Source organism: Anopheles marshallii, chromosome 3 (genome assembly GCF_943734725.1).
Source record: "Anopheles marshallii chromosome 3, idAnoMarsDA_429_01, whole genome shotgun sequence".
Lineage (NCBI taxonomy): Eukaryota > Metazoa > Arthropoda > Insecta > Diptera > Culicidae > Anopheles > Anopheles marshallii.
In genome coordinates, this window is record NC_071327.1 from 42,915,726 (window position 1) to 42,931,724 (window position 15,999).

Consider the following 15,999-nt stretch of genomic DNA (forward strand, 5'->3'; position numbering starts at 1 on the left):
CAAACAGAACGGCGCCCGAGACACACAGTCTTTTTGGTGAAGCAGAAAATATATAAAATTCCGTATCACAGCTAGTGTTTGCGTGTGAAATTCTCACATATTTTGGTCCTTCGAACCGGATTCGTGATTCACGGAGTTTTTTCTCTTCCATCGCTCTGCATCAGGAGCTCGGTCAAACGCTCTGCATCAAGAGCATTTAGCAAATCATCGTTCGCGTCGTTCTACCGCCATCGCGCATAGCCCTGCATCAGGGGCAACGGCCGACGATAGTGCGCCATCGCAATACAAAATTTGCGCCCAAATTTTGTTGTTAGCGTCGCTTCGTTTGTTTCGTTTTTTTTTTTATCGGCTTCGCTTGTTCGTTTCGTGAGTGTGTAAATTAACTGTGCCATGGACAAAAAAATCAAAGCCGTTCAGTTGAAGAGGAGGATTGCAGTGGAAAATATTAGTGCCCTCGAACGCTTTCAAGCCCAATTTGCCGGAGACGACGTCGATCAAATCCCGGAGGCCTTAGAAGACCTGGATAAGCACAAGGCAGATTACTTCGCCGCGGTGGCGAAGTTGGAGGAACTCGACGATGGTAACGAGGGGATCGAGGCATGTATCCTGGAAAGGATCAGCGTCGAAGAGCGGTGCAGAAAACTAAGATCTTTCTTTCGAAAGCATCGGAGGGAGGAAGGTGCTCTAAACGTGACCACTGATTTGGCTTCTTCAACTCTTGCTTTTGGTAGGCCAAACGCTCCACACATCCGCCTTCCGAAGGTCGAATTGCCAACGTTCGACGGAGATCAGACGAAATGGCTATCGTTTCGTGATCGCTTCATTGCGATGATTGATACTTTGCCGGATCTTCCGTCGATTGCGAAGCTCGAATATTTATTGTCGTCATTGAAAGGGAACGCGGCGGTTCCTTTCGAACATACACCGTTGACGGCGGACAATTATTCGGTAACGTGGTCAGCGCTTCTCAAACAGTATGACAATCCGCGTGCACTCGTTCGTGAGTATTACCGAAAACTACATCATCTTCCTGGCGTGCAATCGGAGAGTGTGGATAGTCTGACCACTTTAGTGAACGAATTTTTGCGGTATGTGAGCGGTTTTGTGAAACTAAATCAACCGGTGGATTCATGGGACACGCCGTTATCAAACATGCTACTTATGAAGTTGGATCGTGCCACATTTCTAGCATGGGAGAAACATTCAGTGCACTTTACGACGGACAAGTACATGGACGTGGTACATTTTGTACAAGACCGGATTCAAATCTTAAAGTCGACTAACAATTTCGCGAGTGATATAGTCGATGGTTCGAGAAAGGTGGCCGGCACCTTGCGCTCATCACCACCGCGTCGATCGATCGCCAACGCAGCGTCTTCGCGATCATCTCCCATTACGCCAAATTACAAGTGTCCTTTAAAGTGCGTAGATAGTCACCTTCTTCCAAACTGTCCAGTGTTCTCTGGAAAGGACGTACAACAGCGTCGGGAAATGGTAGCATCAAAGCAGCTGTGTTGGAATTGCTTGAGTGATTCCCATCAGGCAAAAGCTTGCAAGTCGGACTATACATGTCGTACCTGTCACCAGCGTCACCATACACTGCTACATACTCCTACTCCCAACTCAACAATCGCTATGGCAGTGCAAAACAACCATGGAATGGTGTTTTTGGAAACGGTGCGGTTGTACATCCTAGATGGCTACGGAAACCGTCATGAGGCAAGGGCTCTCCTCGATTCGGGCTCTATGTCAAATTTCATCTGTGATTCGCTGGCTCGGGAGCTTCAGGGGATACCTCGGAACAAGGTTCACGTATCGATCCTGGGCATCGGCAATTCATTACAGTTGATGAAGGGATCAATCTTTGCAACTGTGGAATCCCGAAACCTTACACATGCTTCTCAGCTGGAGCTACTCATCTTGGATTCTCCATTTATGGAAATCCCAACGTCGCCCATTGATACATCGTCGTGGAAGCTTCCGGAATTGCCACTAGCAGACCCATCGTTCTTTGTTCCTGACAAGATCTACATCATCATTGGCGGAGATACGTACTGGGAGCTTCATTCCGGTAGAAAACGTTCGCTCGGCAGAGGAAAACCATGGCTAGTGGAGACGTCATTCGGTTGGGTCATCGCTGGAAACACGTCATCGGGTGCTTCGCATGGTTCACAGTTGTGTCATCTGGCTGCCAATGAAACGCCTTCATTGGAATCGGTTATGGAGCGTTTCTGGGATACCGAGACAATTGGCGATGATACTGCCTTATCTGCGGAAGAGGATGCCTGTGAGAAGCATTTCGTGACCACCACAACCAGAGAGGCATCCGGCAGGTATGTTGTCTGTTTGCCACAAAATAATAATCCCAGTATCGTTTTAGGAGAATCAAAGGCGATTGCTGATCGTCGGCTCCTTGCGGTGGAACGAAGGTTAAGATCGAATCATGTGATGAAGGAAGAATACAGCAAATTCATGAAGGAGTACGAGCGTTTAGGTCACATGAAGCGACTTACCGAACCGGTCGATGATACCTATGAGCATTACTATTTGCCTCATCATGCGGTAGTAAAGGAGACGAGCACAACCACTAAGGTCAGAGTAGTGTTTGATGCATCCTGTAAAACTTCCTCAGGATTTTCCTTAAATGACAAATTATTGGTGGGACCGGTGATCCAAGACGACCTGTTTTCGATTATTGTACGTTTTCGGTCACATTCCATCGCCCTATCAGCGGACGTCGAAAAAATGTACCGTCAAATTCTACACGATGATCGCGACCAACGGTACCTTCGCATAAGATACAGAGAAGACCCAACAGAGCCCATTCAAACTTACCAGCTACAAACGATTACATACGGAACTGCGTCCGCTCCGTTCCTGGCAACTAGAACACTGAAGCAAATAGCTCATGATCATCAAACACAGTACCCGTTAGCAGTTAACGCAGTACTAAACGACTTCTACGTAGACGACTTATTAACGGGTACAGAAGAAATATCGGATGCAATCGAGATGCGTAGGCAGATCACAGGGATGCTCAAGTCAGCTGGCTTTTCCTTAAAAAAATGGGCATCCAACGTTCCAGAATCTTTAATTGGCATTCCATCAGAAGATTTGGCAGTTCTCCCGACGCATGAGTGGCAAGATCTTCAATTTGTATCAACGTTAGGACTAGTTTGGGAACCAGCGGTGGATATGTTTAGGTTCCGGATTGGCCTGCCTCCTCCTGCGACAGTATTGACAAAAAGATTAACTTTGTCCTACATCGCCAAAATCTTCGACCCACTAGGCTTGCTCAGCCCAACCATCCTCATCGTCAAGCTCTTTATGCAGCAATTATGGTCCTTGAAGGCAAACGGAAAGCCTTGGGACTGGGATAGTGAGCTACCATCACATCTCCAAAGGGAATGGACGGCGTTTCATTCCAAATTACACTTGCTTGGTGAAATATGCATTCCTCGATTTGCATCACTCAAAGGAGCAATTAGAGTGCAGCTGCACGTGTTCGCAGATGCTTCACAACTGGCCTACGGTGCTTGTTGTTACATCAGGGCAGAAACTCATGCAGGGATCGCGGTGCAGCTTTTGGCAGCAAAATCAAAGGTTGTATCATTGTCCAACACCAATTCGATCCCCAGGCTAGAGCTGTGTGCGGTAAAATTGGCAATACAACTGTTCCGAAAGGTCAATCGAGCTCTCAATGGGACATACGAAGCTTACGGTTGGAGTGACTCAATGACAGCTTTATACTGGCTAAAATCTCCACCACGACGCTGGAAGCCATTCGTTGCCAACAGAGTGGCACAAATTCAAGCAGAAACCAAAATCTGCTGGAATCATGTTCCTGGCGTGGACAATCCGGCAGACGATGTATCGCGCGGTTCACTACCTGATAAATTACTATTTTGTCAACGGTGGTGGCATGGACCAGTCTGGCTTAGCAGCAAGGTCAAAGATTGGCCCAAGAGCCTTGAAGTAGAAGAAATCGACTCCAATGAAGAAGAACGAATTATACAACCGCAAGTTACTGCAATGGCAACCACGACCGAATTCAGCACCAGGAGTTACAGGAATCTGAGCTGCAGTTGTGTCGTTTAGCCCAGAAGGATTCTTTTTCGGAGGATCGTCATCATATCGCAAGCGGCAAGGATGTGCCGCGTAATTCGAGGCTGAAATGGTTATCGCCCTTCATCGACCAGGCGGGAATCATGCGTGTTTGGTGGCCGGCTTCGGAACGCACAACTCCCAGATTCTGCGAAACATCCAATTCTACTCGCCTCCAAACACCAACTGTCTTCATTGTTGGCAGAAACCTACCACCAGAAATATTTACATGCGGGCCCGCAACTATTGCTATCCATAGTGCGTCAACGGTTCTGGATAATCGGTGGACGCAATCTGACGAAATCTGTTTTCCATCGATGTCACAGATGCTTCAGGGCCAAACCCACACTAGTGAAACAGTCCGTAGCTGATCTTCCTGTTTCAAGGGTTTCACCAACAAGGCCATTCGCGGTGAGTGGCATCGACTACTGTGGGCCGGTTTTCCTCAAATCAACTGTGCGCAACCGGAGTGCCACAAAAGCATACATCGCTATTTTCGTGTGCTTTGCAACCAGGGCGGTCCACATCGAACTCGTGAGTGATCTCACCACTGCTGCTTTCCTGGCTGCACTTAGGCGTTTTGTGTCTCGCAGAGGTAAAATCGTAGAACTCCATTCGGATAACGCCACCACATTTAAGGGAGCTGCACACGAGCTTCATCGTATCTATGAGATGCTTAAGTGCAGTGATCGCGAGCGCAACGCGATCTTCAACTGGTGTGTCAACGATGAAATTCAGTGGAAATTTATTCCACCTCGGGCACCACACTTTGGCGGGCTGTGGGAGGCTGCGGTACGATCAGCGAAACAACACATTATTCGCACGTTAGGAGGCACGAGCCTTACTCAGGAAGGTATGGTCACACTTTTAAGTCAGGTCGAACAGTGTTTAAATTCTCGACCATTGGTTCCACTATCAAGTGACCCATCAGATACGGAACCACTCACCCCAGGTCATTTTTTAGTAGGATCAAATATGACATCACTTCCTCAAATTGATAGAAGGCAGGTATCATCAAATAGACTGAAGGAGTTTGATTTGGTAGAGAAACACTTCCAATCAATTTGGTCGCGTTGGTATCCGGAATACCTGCAACAGTAACAGGCCCGCGCGAAACACTTAATGGTTCAACCGGTTCAGCTAAAGGAAGGACAATTGGTAGTCATCAAGGAAGATAATGTACCACCTACCTTATGGCCAGGTACCACCTACCACCAGGAAAGGACGGTGTAGTTAGGGTCGTAACACTACGTACAGGTGCAGGAAAGGAAATCGTTTGAGCGGCAGCTAGAATTGCAATTTTGCCTGATCCTAATACTTTGTCCGACGAAGAGTGCTAGGTAGGTGCAACACGACACTTACAAAATTAGATTTTAAGAATATAAAGAAGTTCCTTCTTTGGTGGCCGGGAATGTGTAAAATGAAAGGGAATAATCTACAATAATTGAAGGAAGAAAAGTTTCATGAAACAATTCAAACTAAGAACTGAACTAGACACCTTGGACAATCGATACCGAGCAATGTAATTTGAACTCTTTGACAAGTGAATAAACAGTAGCAAACAGAACGGCGCCCGAGACACACAGTCTTTTTGGTGAAGCAGAAAATATATAAAATTCCGTATCACAGCTAGTGTTTGCGTGTGAAATTCTCACAGCTTGTGTAATGGATTACTGAAACACAGACGATTGGCTAAAAAAATATAATTTGCACTACAAAAAATCGCTTTGTACTGTGGTGCCTTCTGCAGGGGTTCAAGTAATGGGCTAACAGTGCCTCACATTTGATGCACAACGTCAGCGGAATTCCGTTTACCTTCGATGTGCGTCACTGTCGCGCCGAAACGATACGTACATATTGCATGGGTGCAATTTTGTTGCGGACGAGGTGGAGATGTTCTACTTTCGGACACAGCGTTTTTCGGTTAGAAGCTATCGAGCCTTACCTTGGGTAGGGGGACTTCGATAGTTCGAAATGAGAATCGAGACGGATCTGACTTCGTCATGTAAAACTCTCGAGTTGCATCAGCAACACGCTTCGTCACAAGCTGTAACTCAGCACTGTCTACTTTGGCTTCTCGATTGGATTTATTTATATCAAAACTCTTTGCTGGATAGCCTACATTTGTCAATCGCTTGTTTGGCAAATGTGTGGCTGTTTGTTTCTTCCGGGTTTGGGTTTTTTCTGTGTTTACAATGGATGTTTATGCTATGGTTAGTTGTGTTTTCGCCTTGCATCGAGGTCGCTTGGTTTTTGGGTTAAGTTTTGGTTTAAATGTTTGTGGTCTATTTAATGCATGTTTTCTGTTGTTGCATCGGTATGCGAAAGATAACGCTATTATGCGGTATGCGGAAGGCTACGGCCCTTTTCCTTATCCACCTAGTAGGTATGCAACGTTTTAATCTTCAGTTTAGCAGATGTGCTTTTGCAGATATGCTACAGTACCGTAAAAAATCCAATCATGGACGGTAACAATCGCAGCCTAACCTAACCCGAAATATCCGGTTAAGTACAAGATTAAGATTATGGTGGAGGCCAATAGGACTGCGTCCCAGCTATTTTTGAATCCATCTTGATTTTTGAATTTGTCCCGAGGTTTTTTCGGTTTGCCATATATTTTTAAATGTTACTTTATGGAGCGTACTTCTTACTTACTTACTTACTTACTTACTTATCAGGCGCTACAACCGCGTGATACGACCGGTATTGGCCTGTTGCAGGAGACCTCTAAATCGCTCACGGGCGAGCGCCTTCGTCTGCCAATTCATTATCCCGGCCTTTCTGGTGGAGGTATCCACGCCATCTCTTTATGTCAATTGATCCTACCACGCCTCCTCTGTTCGTTTGGATGGTCTAAAAGGACTTTACGGGCTGGGTCGCTCGTTGTCGTTGTTGTTTATTGTTTTTATTATAGAGACTTTGAGCTGGGCAGCCTTATTCGCCTCTTTTCGCACGTTGTCATTCTCATGACATGAGCAGCCCTTCGGCGCCTGGCATTTCTAATCCGCTGTACGACAGTAAGTTCGCCGTACAGCTCATAGAGCTCGTCATTCTAGCGGATTTCATGATCCTTTCACATATATGGGACAAAAGAAAGATCTCATTCGCATTCAAAAATTGATAAGATGGAGCTCAAAAATCTCGTGACGGTTTCAAAAATAGCTGGGACGCAGTCAAAAAACCCTTGGCAAAAAATTACGGGATACCCTGTACCTATAATTTTTAACTGAGCCTTCTATTCTAAAGATGTTTCTTGAAGTTAATGGCTATATTACAAATTTTGCCTATTGATTGATGGCATCTTGACCATTGGAACTTGGCTCTACAAAATTCTAGGTCGCCAGACACCCGGTAGCTCGAGAATGATAGAATTTTTATAGTGTTTTTAATTCAATATAAACTCAGAAGAAAACGACCCGTGATAACTCATGTAAATCTGTTCCTAAAAACTCAATCAAATAGGGCAGAATATCTTATTCGTAGTTGTTTCTGGATTTGGCATCGTTTCCACTGTGGTGCCTTCTGCAGGGGTTCAAGTAATGGGCTAACAGTGTCTCACATTTGATGCACAACGTCAGCGGAATTCCGTTTACCTTCGATGTGCGTCACTGTCGCGCCGAAACGATACGTACATATTGCATGGGTGCAATTTTGTTGCGGACGAGGTGGAGATGTTCTACTTTCGGACACAGTGTTTTTCGGTTAGAAGCTATCGAGCCTTACCTTGGGTAGGGGGACTTCGATAGTTCGAAATGAGAATCGAGACGGATCTGACTTCGTCATGTAAAACTCTCGAGTTGCATCAGCAACACGCTTCGTCACAAGCTGTAACTCAGCACTGTCTACTTTGGCTTCTCGATTGGATATCAAAACTCTTTGCTGGACAGCCTACATTTGTCAATCGCTTGTTTGGCAAATGTGTGGCTGTTTGTTTCTTCCGGGTTTGGGTTTTTCTGTGTTTACAATGGATGTTTATGCTATGGTTAGTTGTGTTTTCGCCTTGCATCGAGGTCGCTTGGTATTTGGATTAAGTTTTGGTTTAAATGTTTGTGGTCTATTTAATGCATGTTTTCTGTTGTTGCATCGGTATGCGGAAGTTAACGCTATTATGCGGTATGCGGAAGGCTACGGCCCTTTTCCTTATCCACCTAATAGGTATGCAACGTTTTAATCTTCGGTTTAGCAGATGTGCTTTTGCAGATATGCTACACCACTATATCAGCGAGTGAAAGAAAATTCATTTCAAAAATCTCTCAAAATATCGGTTAAAAACTGTTGCGGACCGCGTGCAACTGATACCCAAAAAAACTGTAAAAAACACTCGCAAATCGCCCGTAGTAAAAAGTTTGGATACATAAAAAATAATTTCCAATGATTAAATCACAGTACTCATCGAAAACTGCATCGTTAGCGATAGGATCTGGCAGTAGGCATTGAAAGGGGAAATTTTGCAGCAAAAATGTGAAATAGTGAATGCACCACACAGAAAATGATCCAACAGTGCGGAAAAACGATGTTATCATGGAAACGTTACGGCGTTACGTTACTACCAACTACAATTTGTATAGTGCGATAGTGCGATGCTGCAACGTTAACCCGTGAATATGATATTGAATCTGTTGTGTTGTGCACACCTGAAGCCGAGTGTGAGGCACTCACCGATAACCCGCCGTTATCGGTAAATGAGTGGTCCCGGTTTGGCGATCATTCGGATGGCCATAAGGGGGCACTCGATCGTACCGCTCGCACACGACGCACGCATTTTTGTTCTGTGTTGTATTATCTTCGTACTAGTGTATCCTTTAAGTGAATAAACGGCAACGGCCTTTTTAAAACGTTAACCTTTGTGAACATAACAGTGGCGACGAGGATTTTAAAGTTTTATTTCGTTTTACCCTTTGTTTGAACCCAACGCAAGGATTCCGCTCACAAGGAAACGTAGCAGGATGCAAGAAGAAGACGATCGTCGAGCGTCGCAAGGTTGGCAAGACGCATTAGCCACAGCGACCTCACAACCACCAACTCACACAGACCGTCGTGATGCCCAAGCTCAACCACCGCAACAAATGTTAATGCAATTGTTGCGTCAACGAAGCGACCTTACAACGGGCGAGGAGCAAATTTTGGATTCCTTAAGTGGCCACATTAAGGAATTCAGGTATGATGCTGAAACTGGTGCTACTTTTGCGGCATGGTACAAAAGGTACGAGGACCTGTTTGAAAAAGAAGCCGCGCGGTTGAACGACGAGGCGAAGGTGCGATTACTATTGAGGAAGTTAGGAACCTCTGAACACGACCGATACACCAATTATATCCTACCTAAACACCCACGAGATTTCGTACTAAAAGAAACGGTCTCCAAGTTAACAGCGCTTTTCGGCACCAAGGAGTCCCTATTACATAAGCGTTTTAGGTGTTTGAAGCTGACGAAACTTCGGACGGAGGATTTCGTCACGTTCGCGTGCCGAGTTAATCGCGGAACCGTAGATTTCGAGCTGGGGAAGCTTACGGAAGAGCAGTTCAAATGTTTGGTGTTTGTGTGTGGTATTAAGGAGGAAGAAGACGCTGACTTTCGAACGCGCCTCTTACGTCGCATCGAGGAGCAACAGGATGTAACGCTCGATCAGCTCTCCGCAGAATGTCAGCGCATGACAAATCTTCGACACGATAGTGATATGATCAAAAGTGACAAAACCGAGAAAGTACTATCCGTTCACGACAATACGCATCGACGGGACCGTCCTTTATATAAAATCCAACCAAATCGGGCATCTAAACCGAGCTGGCCCTGTTGGTTATGTGGTTCTTTACATTGGACTCGTGAGTGCACGTTTAGAACGCATAAATGCACACAATGTGGAATAATGGCTCACCGTGAAGGCTATTGCAAGCAACAAAAGAGACAACCTCAGCGCAAGAAGCCTTTTATAAAGCAAACGAGCATGCGTAGCGTTACAGTGAACGTACATAGTATGCACAGTCGAAGGAAATACGTGAACATCAAACTGAACGGCAAACAGATTCGTCTGCAACTAGATACGGGATCCGATATTTCCGTAATAAGTCGTACCTTGTGGAGAACGATCGGTAGCCCGCAACTTACGCCGCCGTCGGTAATTGCGAAATCAGCTTCTGGTGATAAGTTCGGAATTCTGGGGGAATTTAAGGCGAATATTGAATTATCCCAAAAGAAGCGTCAAGCCGTCATTTACATCATAGAAGCTGAGCTAGCCTTACTAGGTACCGATCTCGCTGAAGTTTTCTCGTTATGGTCGTCTCCCATCGACGAGATCTGCAACCACATCTCCAGCACAACGATTGCCCCAGAGGGAATTTTACGAAAATTTCCAATGCTTTTCCGACCTACCATGGGTTTATGTACAAAAGCTGCCATCACGCTGTATCTGAAACCCGATTGCCGTCCCGTGTTCTCTCCTAAGCGCCCTGTAGCCTTCGCGATGCGTGATGCAGTAGACGCCGAGCTGGACAGATTGCAGAATTTGAACGTGATAACTCCCGTAGAATATTCTGAGTGGGCAGCCCCAATTGTCGTCGTGCGGAAGTCGAACGGCAAATTGAGAATGTGTGGAGATTACTCAACCGGCCTGAACGCAGTACTCCATCCACACGACTACCCCTTGCCACTGCCAGAGGACATCTTCGCAAAACTCGGTAAATCTACTATTTTTAGCCAAATTGATTTATCAGACGCCTTTTTGCAGGTCCCAATCGCCGAACAAAGCCGCCAGATGCTCACAATTAATACACATAAAGGGTTGTATCTATACAATCGCCTGCCACCAGGGATTAAGGTAGCGCCAGGCGCCTTCCAGCAACTTATGGATCAAATGCTCGCTGGCATGGAAGGTGTATCATGTTATATGGACGACATAATCGTCGGAGGAAGGACTCAGAACGAGCACGATGATCTCCTAAGTGAGACCCTCAGGCGCATCCAAGAGTACGGTTTCACAATACGCTCAGATAAATGTTCACTTTTTTTCCCAAAAGCCAAGTACGCTACCTTGGTCACATCATCGATAAACATGGTATCCGTGCCGACCCAGCCAAAGTGGCTGTCATCAAAGATCTTCCTGCTCCACGCGACATCGGCGGTGTTAGGTCGTTCCTAGGCGCCATAAACTACTACGGGAGATTTATACCAAACATGCGACGCCTGCGCTACCCTCTTGATAATCTTTTAAAGAATGACATTACCTTCAATTGGTCCCCAGAATGTCAGAAGGTGTTTGACCAATTCAAGTTGTTACTTGATTCCGATCTGCTGCTAACGCATTATGATCCAGGACTGGAGAATAATATAATATCGGCAGATGCGTCATCCGTTGGCTTGGGTGCAACCATCGGTCACAAGTTCCCCGACGGAACTTACAAGGTCGTACAACATGCATCACGCGCGTTAACGAAGGCGGAAACAAATTACAGTCAGATCGATAGGGAAGGTCTGGCTATAATATTTGCTGTGACAAAGTTTCACAAGTACATTTTCGGACGTCATTTCTACCTTCAAACGGACCATAAGCCGCTGCTAAGAATCTTCGGAAGTAAGAAGGGTGTCCCAATATACACCGCAAATCGGTTACAGAGATTTGCTCTAACCCTTCAGTTGTACGATTTTGAAATACAATATGTACCTACTGATCAATTTGGCAATGCAGACATCCTATCGCGGCTGATAATACATCACGATAAGCTGAATGAAGATTACATCATCGCCAGCATTAGCCTAGAGGACGACATTAGGTCAGTTGCGATTAATTCGTTAACCCCATTTGTTCTGAGTTTCAGAGAAGTGGAAAATGCAACAGGAACGGACCCGATTCTGCGTAAGGTTACGCGTTACATAAAGGAAAGATGGCCACGAAATAGCGTTTTTAATGGGGATCTGGCACGGTTCTACGCCAGAAGAGACGCACTATCTATGGTGGACAACAGCATTTTATTCGGGGAGAGGGTGATCATCCCAACATCTCTCCGTCAAAGATGCCTTCGTCAACTACATCACGGGCATCCAGGTGTACAACGAATGAAATCGTTGGCGAGAAGTTACGTCTATTGGCCGCTATTAGATAGAGAAATTGCAGAACTAGTTGCAAATTGCGGAGCCTGCTCATCTGCAGCTAAATCACCGACGCATTCCAGTCCTGTACCATGGCCTGAAGTAACGAAGCCATGGCAACGAGTGCATATCGATTATGCAGGCCCTATCGACGGATATTCTTCCAAGTAGAAGTCGACTCTTACTCGAAATGGCCGGAGATAATAAGGACGGCCAGCACAACGTCTACAGCAACTGTACGCATTCTACGAAGCCTGTTTTCTCGCTATGGTATGCCAATCACCTTGGTTAGCGACAACGGACGTCAATTTCTTAGTGCTGAGTTTGAGGATTTTTGTAGCAACAATGGAATCGATCATGTTACTACCACTCCGTTCCACCCGCAGTCAAATGGACAAGCGGAAAGGTTCGTGGACACCTTTAAACGCGCGATAAAAAAGATTTCGAGTGATGGAGCTACCATCGAGGATGCACTCGAAATATTTCTGGAAACCTACCGTTCTACACCAAACCCGCAAGCGCCAGAACACAAAGCTCCAGCAACAATTATGTTTGGGAGACAAATTCGTACATGTTTGGAATTGATCCGTCCAGTCCCTAAATCTGAACCCGAAGTAAACATCGAGCCACAGCGTAGTTTTCGCCAAAATGATCTTGTCTATGCTAAGCTTTATACACAAAACGGTTGGAAATGGACCCCAGGCATAGTAATAAGCAAATGCGGAAATGTTATGTATCGTGTAAGGACTAGCGACCAGCAGACCATTCGCAGACACATAAATCAACTTCGGCGGCGGACCACAAACAGTCCGCAAAATACACATTCGATTGCGAACCACCGGTTACCACTGGACGTCTTGCTGGACGCTTGGGATCTACCATCATCATCACCATCATCGGCTGTAAAAACGACAACACAATCATCTTCGGTTGATCCATCATCATCATCGGCAACAGAAACTACGACACAATCCTCTTCAGTTGTCCCGCAATCATCCGGCTCGACCTCACCCCCATCTGATTCATCTATTTCGTCATCTTTTAATCCAACATAAACGGTCATCGGCCACGAGAGATGGAACAGCAGCTACCGCCACACCTCTCCTCTAGAGATAGAAGAGCTCCGCGTTGGCTCGACCCGTACCTGCTGTATTAAAAGGGGGAGATGTTGTGTTGTGCACACCTGAAGCCGAGTGTGAGGCACTCACCGATAACCCGCCGTTATCGGTAAATGAGTGGTCCCGGTTTGGCGATCATTCGGATGGCCTTTTTTCGGCTTTTTTCGGAGCCCCCCACATGGCACGGCCCTAGGCGACCGCCTACTCCGCCTACGAGCACATGATCAACACACTCAACACATGATTATAGAGTGAATATTCGTAGTTAGATTGAACAACAGAACCCTTTATTGTATTCTAACATGCCCAAATAATTTTATAAAATAAATTATTTTCTTGCTGACGTAAAACGTTCCAGCTTTAGTGCTGTCAATACGGCTCCAATCAAATGTACAGATCCAGTAATAAGAATATCGGAAATTTCACACGAAAATTCTTTATCGATTTGGGCAAACACGGAATCGATCGATTCATGCACAAATCCGTTCTTATTTTTCATCGCTTCAACCCAATAATCACGGTTTGTTCTACATCGTTGCATTTGATGTTCGAAGGGAAAATTATGATTTATGGCATCGGCTTGCGTAGTGCTGGAGAAAGCTACGTTTGGAACAAAGAATGCACCATCGAATTTAATTGTGCATAAAAGAGTGGATAGCAACTTTAATGAATCTCTGTCTCCAGTTGTGTTAAAAATCAGCAAACGTTTGTGGTTCCTAAAACAGAAAAACGAAAAGAGTGTGTGTGTGTGTGTGTGTGTGAGAGAGAGAGATAGAGAGAGAGAGAGAGAGAGAGAGAAAGAAAAAAAATGAACAAACGTTGTAATACAATGTAAAGAGTATGCAGCCAGCAATGTTACCATTTAGATTTAGCATAATACCAACGGGCGCATATTTCTATACTTTCCACCGTATGAGCACCGTCGAGATAAAGAGTTTTTTGCGTATCATATGATATTCGCTGAAAACGCCCAGGCCAAAAACAATCTTCTATGCCTTTAACGGTCTGTTTTGTAATAAACATTGTTTCACTATTCCGTGCAACCTTTTGCGTCTTGTGTATCCAGCACGTTGCTATCTGAATGGCCAACGAAGTATTCATTTCTATTATGTTGCACGCGTCTTCCATCAGTGAGGGTTTCTTGGCCCAAGCATATTCCTGCAAGCCCGGTGATACTATGTGTAGATTGGCCTAATAGAAAAAGAAAATTAAATGTAGTAAGAGCAGCTATCGATAGAAATCGTAACCGAAAAAGCGTTACCTTTGATAGATGACATTCCTGCTCAATCACTTCTATGCACTGTGTGGGCTGAGGAACTGTAAATACGTCTGAGTCAGGCTTTATGATACCGGCCTTTTGCCATGCAATTTCCCCCAACGTATTGCCCAGCAGCTTTATATGCTCCAAACCCAGCGAAGTTATACCGACTGTATTAGTTTTCCGTAACACATTCGTACAGTCGTAGCGACCGCCAATGCCAACCTCGACTACACAAACATCAACAGCTTCTTGTAAAAAAATGTCGAAGGCCATTATAGTCAAAAAACAAAAATATGAAGGCATGTCCCGAGTATGCTCCCGCGATGCCATCAGCTGGTTATAGATCTTCCAAAAGTGAGCACTAAATTTATCGGTTGAAACCGGTTTTCCATTCAACCGTACCCTTTCCGTAACGGATATTAGATGGGGTGAACTGAAAAATCCGGTACGATAACCATTTGACCTCAAGATTGATTCTACCATTGCACAAGTTGACCCCTTTCGTGGATGGAAGAAAGAATTAAAAAGATTATTGGCGAAATAGTATGATCATTCGTAACCCACCTTTCCCTTGGTCCCTGATACGTGTATCGCCGGAAGCTTATCTAGACGCGGCAATGAAAGACCAACGCGTTCTAAATATTTAATCGTATCATTAATATGCTTGCAATCATCCGTATGCTTTCGGAGTACAGAAGCTTGTTGAACGCTAAAGTTGGATTGCAGTGAGTTCAACGAGGAAATAGCGTTCTGTAAAAAGGACAGATGCACATATAAGTTGTAATACAATGTAAAGAGTATGTAAGTGATGTTATTATTTTTAAAAAACACTTACCTCGTAATTCTGTTCCAACGCGAAAGGCTCACCAGATGCATGCATAGTTGTAAACGGTTGCGTTTTAACACAAGAACCACACAATAATGACATCGAGGCCACTTCATGCAGGAGCTTATCCACAGTGAGTCTACGGTAAAAAATAAATTTTGCCCAACGAAGCATCCGTAACTGCAATCACGTAACGGTTTGTATCAATTTTGTAATCATCAATAAAATAGTCTAACACGTTCAGCACCGCATCACCCACATTTGTGTGATGCCTTATGGAAATTGCCTTGAACGATTTGGACACGGCGTGGAACGTGTTAAGCGCACAATAGCACTTTCGATGGGGAGAATTGAAATGTCTATTTCTTTCGCACGATTTTGTAATGGGAACAGGGAAAGCTGATAATTGCATGCTTATCAGCATTGTTTACAATTATCTGTTATGATTGATTAAAACAACGGTTCGCTCATGCGACACAAAAGTGTTTAAAAACGGCACATCCGTCCGTCCATTGCGCCATTTTTCTCTCCAATCTGACATGTACGAGCAAAAAATCAAGAAATTGTTTGTTTACGACTTTTGGAAAATCAGAATACTGTATATGTTCGT

General features: G+C 45.0%; 2 protein-coding genes across 2 annotated transcripts; one reads left to right on the plus strand and one right to left on the minus strand.

The window, feature by feature from the left end:
- Positions 1 to 1,152: 1,152 nt before the first annotated feature.
- Positions 1,153 to 2,591, plus strand: LOC128712629 (uncharacterized). The gene is made up of 2 exons (XM_053807519.1): positions 1,153 to 2,333; positions 2,567 to 2,591. Exons 1-2 carry the CDS (start codon positions 1,153 to 1,155, stop codon positions 2,589 to 2,591), a joined length of 1,206 nt encoding a protein of 401 aa, XP_053663494.1.
- A 1,106-nt stretch (positions 2,592 to 3,697) lies between these two features.
- LOC128712630 (folylpolyglutamate synthase, mitochondrial-like) lies at positions 3,698 to 15,563 on the minus strand. Its single transcript, XM_053807520.1, has 6 exons — positions 15,399 to 15,563; positions 15,128 to 15,313; positions 14,564 to 15,061; positions 14,162 to 14,493; positions 13,647 to 14,018; positions 3,698 to 3,731 (listed from the first exon to the last, which is right to left on the minus strand). The coding sequence occupies exons 1-6, from the start codon at positions 15,561 to 15,563 to the stop codon at positions 3,698 to 3,700; spliced, it is 1,587 nt and encodes a 528-aa protein (XP_053663495.1).
- Between the last annotated feature and the right edge of the window lie 436 nt (positions 15,564 to 15,999).